This window comes from Hemitrygon akajei, chromosome 29 (assembly GCF_048418815.1).
Source record: "Hemitrygon akajei chromosome 29, sHemAka1.3, whole genome shotgun sequence".
In the NCBI taxonomy this organism is placed as follows: Eukaryota; Metazoa; Chordata; class Chondrichthyes; order Myliobatiformes; family Dasyatidae; genus Hemitrygon; species Hemitrygon akajei.
Window position 1 is genome coordinate 49472199 of NC_133152.1, and position 15093 is coordinate 49487291.

The following is a 15093-nucleotide window of genomic DNA, read 5'->3' on the forward strand; positions in this document are numbered from 1 at the left end:
TTCCTGGTATGTAAATGACTGAGAGAATACAGGAGGAAATTGGTTCATCTGGGTCTTGGTTGTTGACACAGACTCAACAGGCCAAATGGCCTGTTCTTATGCTGTACATCTTTTCATGAGTTACTGGACTCATGTACAAAAATAAAGTGATCTGATATTTTGAGCAATCTACAGGTTTAAAATTGAACGTCAAACAGCTACTACCATATTTTGGCTACAAACTCAGAATGACAGACAACCTGGGAGGTGGCCGACAACCTGCAGGATAATGTGCAGGACAACCTTCACCAGACAAAATAAGCCTGTTATGAAGTGGTCATAAACCAAACATCTGCAATTATTTTAGAAACTGTACTTTGAACTAACTTTCTCAAATTGTTTGAATTCTTCCCATACAAAACACTCCTATCAGGGAGGAGGCTATGTAGCATCCATACCAGGACCACCAGACTCAAAAACAGTTACTCTCTCCAAGCAGCAAGACTGATCAACACCTCCACCCACTAACCCACCCCTCCACACCCCCAACCACCACTACTTTATCATTTCCTGTCAGTCACCTTATGTACAGACTACCGTCACTTTGTGGGCAATCAATCAATCGATCTATGTAAGCTATCTTATATATTTCCAGTACTGTGCAAGTCTTAGGCACATATACATATCTAGCTAGGATGCCTCAGACTTTTGCACAGTACTATATTTGTCTACATGGAGTGGAGAGTGAGTTTGTTAAATCTGTCGCGATCAAAGGATTTTGGAAATGGTGAGGGTGAAGCACTGCGGGAGGGGTGTGGCAGAGAAGGAGTGCCATGGGCTGGGGGTGACACACCCATCTTGAGACACCAGGTAACGTCATTTGATTCCAAGCCATTGGTTTAATGATCATTACTAAAATATCTTGGGAGTTTAAAGAGAGCAAATCTGCCCCAAAAGCTGCTGATAAACCTTTATTAATGTGTAACTGAGAGTATACTGACCTACTGCCTGACAGTATGGTATACTAGCTGCAACAAGATCAACTAGAAAGCACTTCGGCCAGTTATCAGCACTGCAGAGCATCACTGGGACGCAACCAGATATGGAAACCATCTACAACTTAGGACGTCTCCAGCAAGCTCACAAAATCATGACGGACTCATCCCACCCCTGCAATCACCTATTCAATCTCCTTCCACACAGCAGGAGATACAAAAACATCTCTCCACGGACATCCAGACTGAAAAGCAGCTTTTCTCCCCAGAGAATTTCCAGAGTTGTACCTTTTTAATTCAGTTGCAACTTGGATGTCACTCAGATGTTATTTTAAATGTAGTCATTGTGTGTGTTTTTAGTAATTCAATTGTTGATTTTTACTGAATGGAGAGGGACTGCAGTCTCCTTGTCCTCAGCAATGACAATAAAGCTCTAACCAACCAATTATAGAATGTCTGTCTCTCCGGTGCTTCCTGCTCCCTCCCCTCTCCATTCCCCATTTCCCCTCTCCCTGCCCCCTTCCCACTCTCAGTCCACAATAGAGACTCATATCAGAATCAGGTTTATCATCATTTATACATGAAATTTGATTTTTTTTTGTGGTAGCAGTACAGTGCAATACATAAAATAACTGAAGTACTGTGCAAAGGTCTTCAGCACATAAATAAAGCTAGGGTGCCATGGACTTTTGCACAATACTGTAGAAATTGAGATGAGCAGTTTCTGAGATACTCGAACCACCCCGTTTGGCACCAACAGTTAAAGTCACTGAGATCACATTTCATCCCCATTCTGATGTTTGGTCTAAACAACAACTGAACCTTTTGCTTTTATGCATTGAATTGCCGTGACATGATTGACTGATTAGATATTGGCATTAACACGCAGCTGTACAATGTACCTAATAAAATGGCCACTGAGTGCAAGATGGTCAGAATAAATTACTCACATCACAGCCTTAGGGTTCTGCAGCATGCAAGCTTTTGGTCCAAACTTGGTGGCTGGGCTTGGCCCATGCAGTGACTGTGTCCTCCTGGTGAGGAAAGCAAAGCAGAGTTATTCAACACAGCCCAGTATGAAACACTCTGACCCTGAACCTTATCCCAACAGCAATTCACATCTGGACAGGTGCCATCCCACCACTCTAGCACACTCCCGTATCCACACAGCCTCCGTTACTTATAAGAATGTTTTTAGTTAAAATGTAGTCAGATAAATTTACAGAATTACTTAATTACAATGGTAATACATCCCACCTAACAGAACCCCTTTGAATATTCAATACTGCTGTCTGTTCCAAAAGCCAGACAATCAAAATATCAACACACACAAAATGCTGGTGGAACACAGCAGGCCAGGCAGCATCTATAGGGAGAAGCAATGTCGACGTTTCGGGCCGAGACCCTTCGTCAGGACTAACTGAAAGGAAAGATAGTAAGAGATTTGAAAGTAGGAGGGGGAGGGGAAAATGAGAAATGATAGGAGAAGACCGGAGGGGGTGGATTGAAGCTGAGAGCCAGACAGGTAATTGGCAAAAGGGATACAGAGCTAGAGAAGGGAAAGGATCATGGGACGGGAGGCCTAGGGAAAAAGAAAGGGAGAGGGGAGCACCAGAGGGAGATGGAGAACAGGCAGAGTGATGGGCAGAGAGAGATAAAAAAAACTAAATATATCAGAGATGGGGTGAGGGCAGATGTGCGGGAAACGGGAGAGATGCATTTGTTCTGGCGGACAGAGCATAGTTGTCTCTCCCACTTCCCATTTATCCACTTTGGGAGTAAGAACAGGAAGGCAGATTATTATCTGAACGGTGTAGAATTAGGTAAGGGAGAAATACAAAGAGATCTAGGAGTCCTTGTTCATCAGTCACTGAAGGTGAATGAGCAAGTGCAGCAGGCAGTGAAGAAGGCTAATGGAATGTTGGCCTTTATTACAAAGGGAATTGAGTACAAGAGCAAGGAAATCCTCTTGCATTTGTACAGGGCCCTGGTGAAACCACACCTGGAGTATTGTGTACTGTTTTGGTCTCCAGGGTTATGGAAGGACATCCTGGCTGTAGAGGAAGTGCAGCATAGATTCACAAGGTTAATTCCTGGGATGTCAGGACTGTCTTATGCAGAGAGGTTAGAGAGACTGGGCTTGTACACGCTGGAATTAAGGAGATTGAGAGGAGATCTGATTGCAACATATAAGATTATTAAGGGATTGGGCAAGAAAGAAGCAGGAAATACGTTCCAGATGCTGGGAGAGTCCAGTACCAGAGGGCATGGTTTGAGAATAAGGGGTAGGTCATTTAGGACAGAGTTAAGGAAAAACTTCTTCTCCCAGAGAGTTGTGGGGGTCTGGAATGCACTGCCTCGGAAGGTAGTGGAGGCCAATTCTCTGGATGCTTTCAAGAAGGAGCTAGATAGGTGTCTTATGGATAGGGGAATCAAGGGATATGGGGACAAGGTAGGAACCGGGTATTGATGGTAGTTGATCAGTCATGATCTCAAAATGGCGGTGCAGGCTCGAAGGGCCAAATGGTCTACTTCTGCACCTATTGTCTATTGTCTATGGGGATCCCACTACCCAGCACATCTTTCCCTCCCCCCCTTTCTGCTTTCTGCAGGGATCACTCCCTACGCAACTCCCTTGTCCACTTGTCCCCCCCATCCCTTCCTACCGATCTCCCTCCTGGCACTTATCCTTGTAAGCGGAACAAGTGCTACACCTGCCCTTACACTTCCTCCCTCACCACCATTCAGGGCCCCAGACAGTCCTTCCAGGTGAGGCGACACTTCACCTCTGAGTCGGCTGGTGTGGTATACTGCGTCCGGTGCTCCCGGTGTGGCCTTTTATATATTGGTGAGACCTGACGCAGACTGGGAGACCATTTCGCTGAACACCTACGCTCTGTCCGCCAGAGAAAGCAGGATCTCCCAATGGCCACACATTTTAATTCCACGTCCCATTCCCATTCTGATATGTCTATCCATGGCCTCCTCTACTGTCAAGATGAAGCCACACTCAGGTTGGAGGAACAACACCTTATACACCGGCTGGGTAGCCTCCAACCTGATGGCATGAACATTGACTTCTCTAACTTCCGTTAATGCCCCTCCCCTTCTTACTCCATCCCTGATATATTTAGTTGTTTTTTTTCTCTCTCTGCCCATCACTCTGCCTGTTCTCCATCTCCCTCTGGTGCTCCCCTCCCCCTTTGTTTCTTCCTAGGCCTCCCGTCCCATGATCCTTTCCCTTCTCTAGCTCTGTATCCCTTTTGCCAATCACCTGTCTGGCTCTCAGCTTCACTCCACCCCCTCCAGTCTTCTCCTATCATTTCACATTTTCCCCTCCCCCTCCTACTTTCAAATCTCTTACTATCTTTCCTTTCAGTTAGTCCTAACGAAGGGTCTCGGCCCGAAACGTCGACATTGCTTCTCCCTATAGATGCTGCCTGTCCTGCTGCGTTCCACCAGCATTTTGTGTGTGTTGTTTGAATTTCCAGCATCTGCAGATTTCCTCATGTTTGACACTCAAAATATTTCTCTTTTGTTACATGTTGAGGGATGGTTCCATGAATATACAACTAACTAGACATTTCAATGACAAAAGAGAACTGGGCAGGGATACATCTGACCACAAGCACCTACAAAGGATAGCGAGGACCACCGAGGTACTTTTCAAGAGCACTGTGTATGCAGACCCTCAGCACTGTCAATGATCCTTCCGATCCATCCAATAATCTCTTTGAACCCCTACCATCAGGCAGGAGGTACCGTAACATTAGGACAAGGACTGTTAGAATGGGAAATAGCTTCTTCCCCCAAGTCGTAAGATCTACTGAACTCCCTGCCGCCAGCCAGGTCTCATCACATATGAAGTGCCAGTAGTGTTATACTGTTTACTTTTGAACTGTGTCACAAATACACCTTATTAGTTGTTAATTTATTTGTGGTAATAATACTTTATGGGTTGTGTGTGAGTTATATGTACAATGTGTATACTATGGTCCAGAGGAATGTCATTTCGTTTGGCGGTATATATGTGTATGACAGAATGATAATAAACTTGAAACTGAGTTGAACTTAAAACTGTGATAATAGCAGGAACATTCATCGATTGTCATCCCCTGTGTAGTTTCAACAAGGCAGAGTCCAAGCGATCCCCCCCCCCCAAGTCAACCGGACAGAACCCCAACGATCCCATTTAACCGGACAGAACCCCAACGATCTCAGTCAACCGGACAGAACCCCAACGATCCCATTCAACCGGACAGAACCCCAATGATCTCCAGTCAACCGGACAGAACCCCAACGATCCCAGTCAACCAGACAGAACCCCAATGATCTCAGTCAACCGGACAGAACCCCAACGATCTCAGTCAACCGGACAGAACCCCGATGATCTCCAGTCAACCGGACAGAACCCCGACGATCTCAGTCAACCGGACAGAACCCCGACGATCTCCAGTCAACCGGACAGAACCCCAACGATCTCAGTCAACCGGACAGAACCCCGAGGATCTCCAGTCAACCGGACAGAACCCCAACGATCCCATTCAACCGGACAGAACCCCAACGATCCCATTCAACCGGACAGAACCCCGAGGATCTCCAGTCAACCGGACAGAACCCCAACGATCCCATTCAACCGGACAGAACCCCAATGATCTCCAGTCAACCGGACAGAACCCCAACGATCCCAGTCAACCGGACAGAACCCCAACGATCTCCAGTCAACCGGACAGAACCCCAACGATCTCTGCTCAACCAGGGAGAACCCCAATGACCCCCAGTAAACTAGACAGAACTTGAATGACCTCCAATCAACCAGACAGATCACATTTGTGGTTGGTTTCGCTAGCCACAAATTATGTGTGGAAGTTAAAATGTGAGCAGGTTTGATTTCCTGAAGATTGGTTATCACTTTAGTTCATCCATAATTTGATAGTCCCAGAATGATCCCAAACACCTTCATCAAGAGACAGCCAGCCCACCCCTTTTCCAAAGAACCCAACACCAGAGGTATTTTTTCCAGAGCAGAAATGGCTAATATGAAGAGGCCTAATTGCAGGGCGATTGGAGGAAAGTTTAGGGGAATGTCAGAATTAGGTTTTTTAAAAATTTAAAACACACAGACTGCCTGGAACACTCTACCAGGAGTGATGGTGGAGGCAGATACATTTAAGAGAGTTTCGGATAGGCACATGAATGATAGGAAAATGGAGCCTATGCAGGAGGGACGGGTTAGATTGATCTTAGAGTTGGTTAAAGGGTCAGCACAACATGGTGGGCTGAACGGCCTGTACTGTTCTATGTTCTATAACAGTTAATGTACTAAACTATTGATATTAATCATTCCCTCCCTCCACTAGAAGTACACTCTTGCTGAGTATTACCATCTACAAAATGCATGGTGGCTCTTCAGAAAGCACATCCCAAGCCATGAGCTCAAATACCAAGAGGAGCAAGAGGCCATGAGAACACCACCACCAGCAGGTTCCCCATCATATCGCATCCTGATTGGAAATATATCACTGGGTCTACACTGCAGAACTTCTTCCTCAAAGGTGGTGTTGGACAGAGCAGAAGGGTGGTGGACGCGCTGGATGCTGCACTGGTTTGGAGGCTGACTCCTCCCATCATTGCTGCCTTTCAGTTTTCAATCAGTGGAAGCTGGATTGCGTTTGTCTATGTCTGTACTTGCATGAGATGAGGAACTGCTCTGGGCTTGTTCTTGCAGAAACATGGCTCCAGGACAACATACATGCACCATCAATCTACAGGTCATGACACTCAGAGAGTTGGGCTAGATTATTTTGTAATTATATGTTTTTCTGCTATTGTAATTATATGAGCTATATGTGCCTGGTGCTGCGTGTGATTGTTGGTTCTGTGTTTTGCACCTTGGATCCAGAGAAACACTGTTTCTTTTAGCTGTATTCGTGGGTCTGGTTGAACTTGAACCTGAAATTGATTATCAGAGTACGTAAATGTTACTGTGTACTATCCAAGATTCATTATCTTTCAGGAATTTACAGGAAAATAAAGAAATACAACAGAATTAATGAAGAAATACACATAAACAAAGACTGACAAACAACCAATGTGCAAATAAACAAAATAATAGAGTCTTCAAAATCAAGTCCATAGGTTGTGAGATCAGTTCAGTGGCGAGGTGGGTGAAGTTATCCACGTGATGGTTGAACCTCATCAGCAATGAGGTGGGAAGTACCCCCACCAGCAAAACCACAAATTCAAGGTGGCGGCTTAGGACAAGGAGAACTAAGAGATGAGTGATGAGTGCTGGTCTTGACAGTAACACCCTGTTGCGGGAGAAGTATTATTCGGAGACGAAGGGAGATCGCCTTAGAAAGTCTTTATTGTAACATGATGCGCATCATGGAGAGCCCATCCTCCTAAAAGCGGAGTTCGTGAGACTCTACTGAGTAGAGACTTTTCTCATTATATAGACATTGTGTATCAAAAGCTTCCAAGCAGGATTGTGAAATATAGCATACAAGCAGATAATTCCTTTACTCAATAATCTTGTTTTAGCACAATACAGAAAAATAAGATGATTGGGTTACTATTTTCTTATCTATTCAAAGGCTACTTCTGCCCACAGCCTTGAAGCAAGGACAACTGCACTAAAGAAAAGCAGAACATCAGGCTAGTTACTCATTTAGTAGCCCTCCAGGATCAGTTTAAGGCTGCTGTGAAAAAAGCTCTTTAACCCCTTAGTATCTAGCTAGTAACAAAATTTCTTCCACACACCCAGACCCTGAAGAACTAAGAAGGGCAAAAGTTAGTAGGTGGACAACCAATAAACGCTTGTAACAAATCAGTTCATTGCTAGAAGCTGTGATAATTAGATTACAAGGTCATCACAGCTGCACTGCATGCTGTATCTGTGCTCAAGGTGGGAGGATGGCTTTCTGACTGCTGATCCTGTGCAAGCAACAGGCAACATAGATAGCTGAAATAAAACAGAGGCATACAGCAGGTCAGGCAGCATCTATGGAGGGGAGTAAACAGTCGACATTTCAGGCTGAGACCCTTCTTCAGGACTGGAAAGGAAGGTGATAGGTGAGGGAGAAGGTGAGTGGTCAAGGAGGGGGAAGGGTGAGTTGGAAAAGCTAAAGGGCTGGAGAAGAAGGAATCTGAAAGGAGATAGTGGACCATAGGAGAAAGGGAAGGAGGAGGGTCTCCAAAGGGAGATGATGGGCAACTGAGAAGAGAAGAGGAAAGAATGGAAAGCCAGAATGGAAAATGGAAGAAGGGGAGGGGGGAAGGAAATCAAAGCAGTTAGAAAAATCAATATTCATGCCGTTTTGTTGGAGGCTACCTAGATGGAATATGAGGTCTTTCCCTACAGCCTTATCACAGCAGTAGAGGAGGCCATAGACAGGCACGTTGGAATTGGAACAGAGTGGAACTTAAGTGGTTGGCCACCGGGAAATCCTGCTTGTTGCAGATGATATGAAAGCACTTCCCAATCTGTGCCAAGTCTCCCTGATGTCGATGAGGCCACATTGGGAGCACTGGACATAGTAGATATCCTTCACTCTCAGTACTTATCCCTGCAAGTGGCGCAGTGCTCCACCTGCCCATTCACCTCCTCCCTCACCTCCTATCACGGCCTCAAATGGTGCTTCCAGGTGAGGCAACACTTCACACGTGAAGGTGTCATGGTCATGTAACTGGTATTCTCAGTTTTCTAGAATGACAAGGTGGACTCTTCGCCACACAATCAACCTCATTATGGCCTTGCATCTTACTACCTGTTTCACTACACTCGCTCTGTAGCTGTTAAGACTTTATTCTGCATTCTGTTATTGTTTTGACTTGTTCTACCTCGATACACTGATGCGAAGAAATGATCGGTATGGATGGCATGTAAAACAAAGTATTTCACTGAAGCTCAGTATGCCGGATAAACATCCACAAAGGGCAACCAGCTTATCATAATTACATCTTATGCAAGGCAGCCATTAACCACGTGATAGTGGACACATGCAAGTCCCTAAATCAAAATTCAAAGCTCAAAGTCAATTTTTTATCAATGTATAGATGTCACCATATACAAGCCTGAGATGCATTTTCTTGCAGGCATTCACAGTGAATACAAGAAACACAATAGAATCAATGAAAAGACAATCAACCAGTGTGAAAATGACAACAAACTATGCAAATACAAAAAGAAAGAAACGATAATAATATTAAACAAGCAATAAATATCAAGAACTTGAGATGAGTACTGTTTGAAAGTGAGTCCATAGGTTGTGGGAACAGTTCAGTAATGGGGTGAGTGAAGTTGAGTGAAGTTATCCCCTCTGGTTCAAGAGCCTGATGGTCGAGGGAATCAACAAAAAACTGCTCTCAAACACAAACAAGCAATGTGCAAAAGACAAACTGTCCAAATACAAAAGAAACAAATAATGATAAATAAATAGAAAAATAATACTGATATTTCATTCACTTAAAATTGTTTAATTAAAATCATTTTCAATTATTTCATTTAAAAACCTAAAAATTCAAATAAAACTATGAAGCTCTGGTTAGCAAACACGAGGAAATCTGCAGATGCTGGAAATTCAAACAACACACACAAAATGCTGGTGGAACGCAGCAGGCCAGGCAGCATCTATAGGGAGAAGCGCTATCGACGTTTCGGGCCGAGACCCTTCGTCAGGACTCACTGGGACATGTGGTCGATGTTTAGGGATATCTTGCAGGATATTAAGGATAAATTTGTTCTAGTGAGGAAGATAAAGAATGGTAGGGTGAAGGAACCATGGGTGACAAGTGAAGTGGAAAATCTAGTCAGGTGGAAGAAGGCAGCATACATGAGGTTTAGGAAGCAAGGATCAGGTGGGTCTATTGAGGAATATAGGGTAGCAAGAAAGGAGCTTAAGAAGGGGCTGAGAAGAGCAAGAAGGGGGCATGAGAAGGCCTTGGCGAGTAGGGTAAGGGAAAACCCCAAGGCATTAGCAGATATTTGTAGTAAACACAAGGTGGTGATTGTGGGAAATTTTAATTTTCCACACATAGATTGGGAAGCTCATTCTGTAAAAGGGCTGGATGGTTTAGAGTTTGTGAAATGTGTGCAGGATAGTTTTTTGCAACAATATATAGAAGTACCGACTAGAGATGGGGCAGTGTTGGATCTCCTGTTAGGGAATGCGATAGGTCAGCTGACAGATGTATGTGTTGGGGAGCACTTCGGGTCCAGTGATCACAATAGCATTAGCTTCAATATAATTATGGAGAAGGACAGGACTGGACCTAGAGTTGAGATTTTTGATTGGAGAAAGGCTAACTTTGAGGAGATGCACAGGGATTTAGAGAGAGTGGATTGGGTCAAGTTGTTTTATGGGAAGGATGTAATAGAGAAATGGAGGTCATTTAAGGGTGAAATTATGAGGGTACAGAATCTTTATGTTCCTGTTGGGTTGAAAGGAAAGGTTAAAGGTTTGAAAGCGCCATGGTTTTCAAGGGATATTAGAAACTTGGTTCGGAAAAAGAGGGATGTCTACAATAGATATAGGCAGCATGGAGTAAAGGAATTGCTCGAGGAATATAAAGAATGTAAAAGGAATCTTAAGAAAGAGATTAGAAAAGCTAAAAGAAGATACGAGTTTGGTTTGGCAAATAAGGTGGAAGTAAATCCGAAAGGTTTCTACAGTTATATTAAAAGCAAGAGGATAGTGAGGGATAAAATTGGTCCCTTAGAGAATCAGGGTGGTCAGCTATGTGTGGAGCCGAGGGAGATGGGAGAGATTTTGAACGATTTCTTCTCTTCGGTATTCACTAAGGAGAAGGATATTGAATTGTGTAAGGTGTGGGAAACAAGTAACGAAGTTATGGAACCTATGACAATTAAAGAGGTGGAAGCACTGGCGCTTTAAAGAAATTTAAAAGTGGATAAATCTCCGAGTCCTGACAGGATATTCCCCAGGACCTTGAGGGAAGTTTGTGTAGAGATAGCAGGAGCTCTGTCGGAGATCTTTCTGATGTCATTAGAAATGGGGATTGTGCCGGAGGATTGGCGTATTGCTCATGTGGTTCCATTGTTTAAAAAGGGTTCTAGAAGTAAGCCTGGCAATTATAGACCTGTCAGTTTGACATCAGTGGTGGGTAAATTAATGGAAAGTATTCTTAGAGATAGTATTTATAATTATCCGGATAGACAGGATCTGATTAGGAGTAGCCAGCATGGATTTAGATAGATAGATAGATAGATAGATACTTTATTCATCCCCATGGGGAAATTCAACATTTTTTCCAATGTCCCATACACTTGTTGTAGCAAAACTAATTACATACAATACTTAACTCAGTAAAAATATGATATGCATCTAAATCACTCTCTCAAAAAGCATTAATAATAGCTTTTAAAAAGTTCTTAAGTAGTTTACTTAAATACATTAAATACAATCAACCCCGGCACTTTAACATATCTTACTCCTGGCGGTTGAATTGTAAAGCCGAATGGCATTGGGGAGTATTGACCTCTTCATCCTGTCTGAGGAGCATTGCATCGATAGCAACCTGTCGCTGAAACTGCTTCTCTGTCTCTGGATGGTGCTATGTAGAGGATGTTCAGGGTTTTCCATAATTGACCGTGCGTGATTTGTGCGTGGAAGGTCATGTTTGACAAACCTTATTGAATTTTTTGAAGAAATTACGAGGAATGTTGACGAGGGTAAGGCAGTGGATGTAGTCTATATGGACTTCAGCAAGGCCTTTGACAAAGTTCCACATGGAAGGTTAGTTAAGAAGGTTCAGTCGTTAGGTATTAATGCTGGAGTAATAAAATGGATTCAACAGTGGCTAGATGGAAGATGCCAGAGAGTAGTGGTGGATAATTGTTTATCGGGATGGAGGCCGGTGACTAGCGGGGTGCCTCAGGGATCTGTTTTGGGCCCAATGTTGTTTGTAATATACATAAATGATCTGGATGATGGGGTGGTAAATTGGATTAGTAAGTATGCCGATGATACTAAGGTAGGAGGTGTTGTAGATAATGAGGTGGATTTTCAAAGCTTGCAAGGAGATTTATGCCGGTTAGAAGAATGGGCTGAACGTTGGCAGATGGAGTTTAATGCTGAGAAGTGTGAGGTTCTACATTTTTGCAGGAATAATCCAAACAGAACATACAGGGTAAATGGTAGGGCATTGAGGAATGCAGTGGAACAGAGAGATCTAGGAATAACAGTGCATAGTTCCCTGAAGGTGGAGTCTCATGTAGATAGGGTGGTGAAGAAGGCTTTTGGAATGCTGGCCTTTATAAATCAGAGCATTGAGTACAGAAGTTGGGATGTAATGTTAAAATTGTACAAGGCATTGGTAAGGCCAAATTTGGAATATTGTGTACAGTTCTGGTCACCGAATTATAGGAAAGATATCAATAAATTAGAGAGAGTGCAGAGATGATTTACTAGGATGTTACCTGGGTTTCAGCACTTAAGTTACAGAGAAAGGTTGAACAAGTTAGGTCTCTATTCATTGGAGCGTAGAAGGTTGAGGGGGGATTTGATCAAGGTATTTAAAATTTTGAGAGGGATAGATAGAGTTGACGTGAATAGGCTGTTTCCATTGAGAGTAGGGGAGATGCAAACAAGAGGACATGATTTGAGAGTTAGGGGGCAAAAGTTTAAGGGAAACACGAGGGGGTATTTCTTTACTCAGAGAGTGACAGCTGTGTGGAATGAGCTTTCTGTAGAAGTAGTAGAGGCCAGTTCAGTTGTGTCATTTCAGGTAAAATTGGATAGGTATATGGACAGGAAAGGAGTGGTGGGTTATGGGCTGAGTGCGGGTAGGTGGGAATAGGTGAGATTAAGAGTTCGGCACGGACTAGGAGGGCCAGAATGGCCTGCTTCCGTGCTGTGATTGTTATATGTTATATGGTTATTCTTCAATTATGTGAAGAACAAAAGGATGACAGGAGTGAAGGTAGGACTGATAAGAGATAAAAGTGGGAAGATGTGCCTGGAGGCTGTGGAAGTCAGCGAGGTCCTCAATGAATACTTCTCTTTGGTATTCACCACTGAGAGGGAACTTGATGACAGTGAGGACAATATGAGTGAGGTTGATGTTCTGGAGCATGTTGATATTAAGTGAGAGGAGGTGTTGGAGTTGTTAAAATACATTAGGATGGATAAGTCCCCGGGGCCTGAAGGAATATTCCCCAGGCTGCTCCACAAGGCAAGGGAAGAGATTGCTGAACCTCTGGCTAGGATCTTTATGTCCTCGTTGTCCACGGGAATGGTACCGGAGGATTGGAGGGAGGCAAATGTTGTCCCCTTGTTCAAAAAAGGTAGTAGGGATAGTCCAGGTAATTATAGACCAGTGAGCCTTATGTCTGTGGTGGGAAAGCTGTTGGAAAAGATTCTTAGAGATAGGATCTATGGGCATTTAGAGAATCATGATCTGATCAGGGACAGTCAGCATGGCTTTGTGAAGGGCAGATCGTGCCTAACAAGCCTGATAGAGTTCTTGGTGAGGAGGTGACCAGGCATATAGATGAGGGTAGTACAGTGGATGTGATCTACATGGATTTTAGTAAGGCCTTGACAAGGTTCCATGTGGTAGGCTTATTCAGAAAGTCAGAAGGCATGGGATCCAGGGAAGTTTAGCCAGGTGGATTCAGAATTGGCTTACCTGCAGAAGGCAGAGGGTCGTGGTGGAGGGAGTACATTCAGTTTGGAGGGTTGTGACTAGTGGTGTCCCACAAGGATCTGTTCTGGGACATCTACTTTTTGTGATTTTTATTAACGACCTGGATATGGGGGTAAAAGGGTGGGTTGGCAAGTTTGCAGATGACACAAAGGTTGGTGGTGTTGTAGATAGTGTAGAGGATTGTCGAAGATTGTAGAGAGACATTGATAGGATGCAGAAGTAGGCTGAGAAGTGGCAGATGGAGTTCAACCCAGAGAAGTGTGAGGTGGTACACTTTGGAAGGACAAACTCCAAGGCAGAGTACAAAGTAAATGGCAGGATACTTGCTAGTGTGGAGGAGCAGAGGGATCTGGGGGTACATATCCACAGATCCCTGAAAGTTGCCTCACAGGTAGATAGGGTAGTTAAGAAAGCTTATGGAGTGTTAGCTTTCACAAGTCGAGGGATAGAGTTTAAGAGACGCGATGTAATGATGCAGCTGCATAAAACTCTAGTTAGGCCACACTTGGAGTACTGTGTCCAGTTCTGGTTGCCTCACTATAGGAAGGATGTGGAAGCATTGGAAAGGGTACAGAGCAGATTTACCAGGATGCTGCCTGGTTTAGAGAGCATGGATTATGATCAGAGATTAAGGGAGCTAGGGCTTTACTCTTTGGAGAGAAGGAGGGTGAGAGGAGACATGATAGAGGTGTACAAGATATTAAGAGGAATAGACAGAGTGGACAGCCAGCGCCTCTTCCCCAGGGCACCACTGCTCCGTACAAGAGGACATGGCTTTAAGGTAAGGGGAGGGAAGTTCAAGGGGGATATTAGAGGAAGGTTTTTCACTCAGAGAGTGGTTGGTGTGTGGAATGCACTGCCTGAGTCAGTGGTGGAGGCCGATACACTAGTGAAGTTTAAGAGACTACTAGACAGGTATATGGAGGAATTTAAGGTGGGGGGTTATATGGGAGGCAGGGTTTGAAGGTTGGCACAACATTGTGGGCCGAAGGGCCTATAATGTGCTGTACTATTCTATGTTCTATGTTCTGGTCGCCTCATTTAGAGGACGAGTGGAAGAAAGGGTGCAGAGGAGATTTACCATGATGTTGCCTGGATATAGAGCATGTCTTATGAGTGTAGGCTGAGTGAATTGGGGTTTTTCTTTTTGGAGAGCAGGAGGATGACAGGTGACTTGACAATGATTGATAAGATAATTAGAGGCATAGAGTAGATAGCCCGAGACTTTTTCCCAGGACAGAAATGGCTAATACCAGGGGTTATAATTTTAAGGTGATTGGAGGAAAGTACAAGGGATGTCAGAGGTAGGTTTCTTTTATTTTAAAAAACACAAGACTGTGATGGGTGCATGGAACACCCTGCTAGGCAGGGGTGGTAAAGGCAGATAAATTAGGGACATTTAAATCACAGCTTTCATACATTAAGATGCAGCCTCAAAGCACTTTACATA

The 15093-nt window shown here is 44.0% G+C and overlaps 1 protein-coding gene across 3 annotated transcripts in view; it reads right to left on the reverse strand.

The window, feature by feature from the left end:
- Positions 1 to 15093, reverse strand: part of LOC140718510 (NAD kinase-like) — a 117389-nt gene that overhangs the window by 68260 nt on the left and 34036 nt on the right. For all 3 annotated transcript variants that reach the window (XM_073032451.1, XM_073032448.1, XM_073032452.1), the window contains exon 2: positions 1925 to 2008. In XM_073032451.1, the coding sequence (XP_072888552.1) occupies positions 1925 to 2008 (84 nt within the window). The remainder of the gene's footprint in view (positions 1 to 1924; positions 2009 to 15093) is intronic.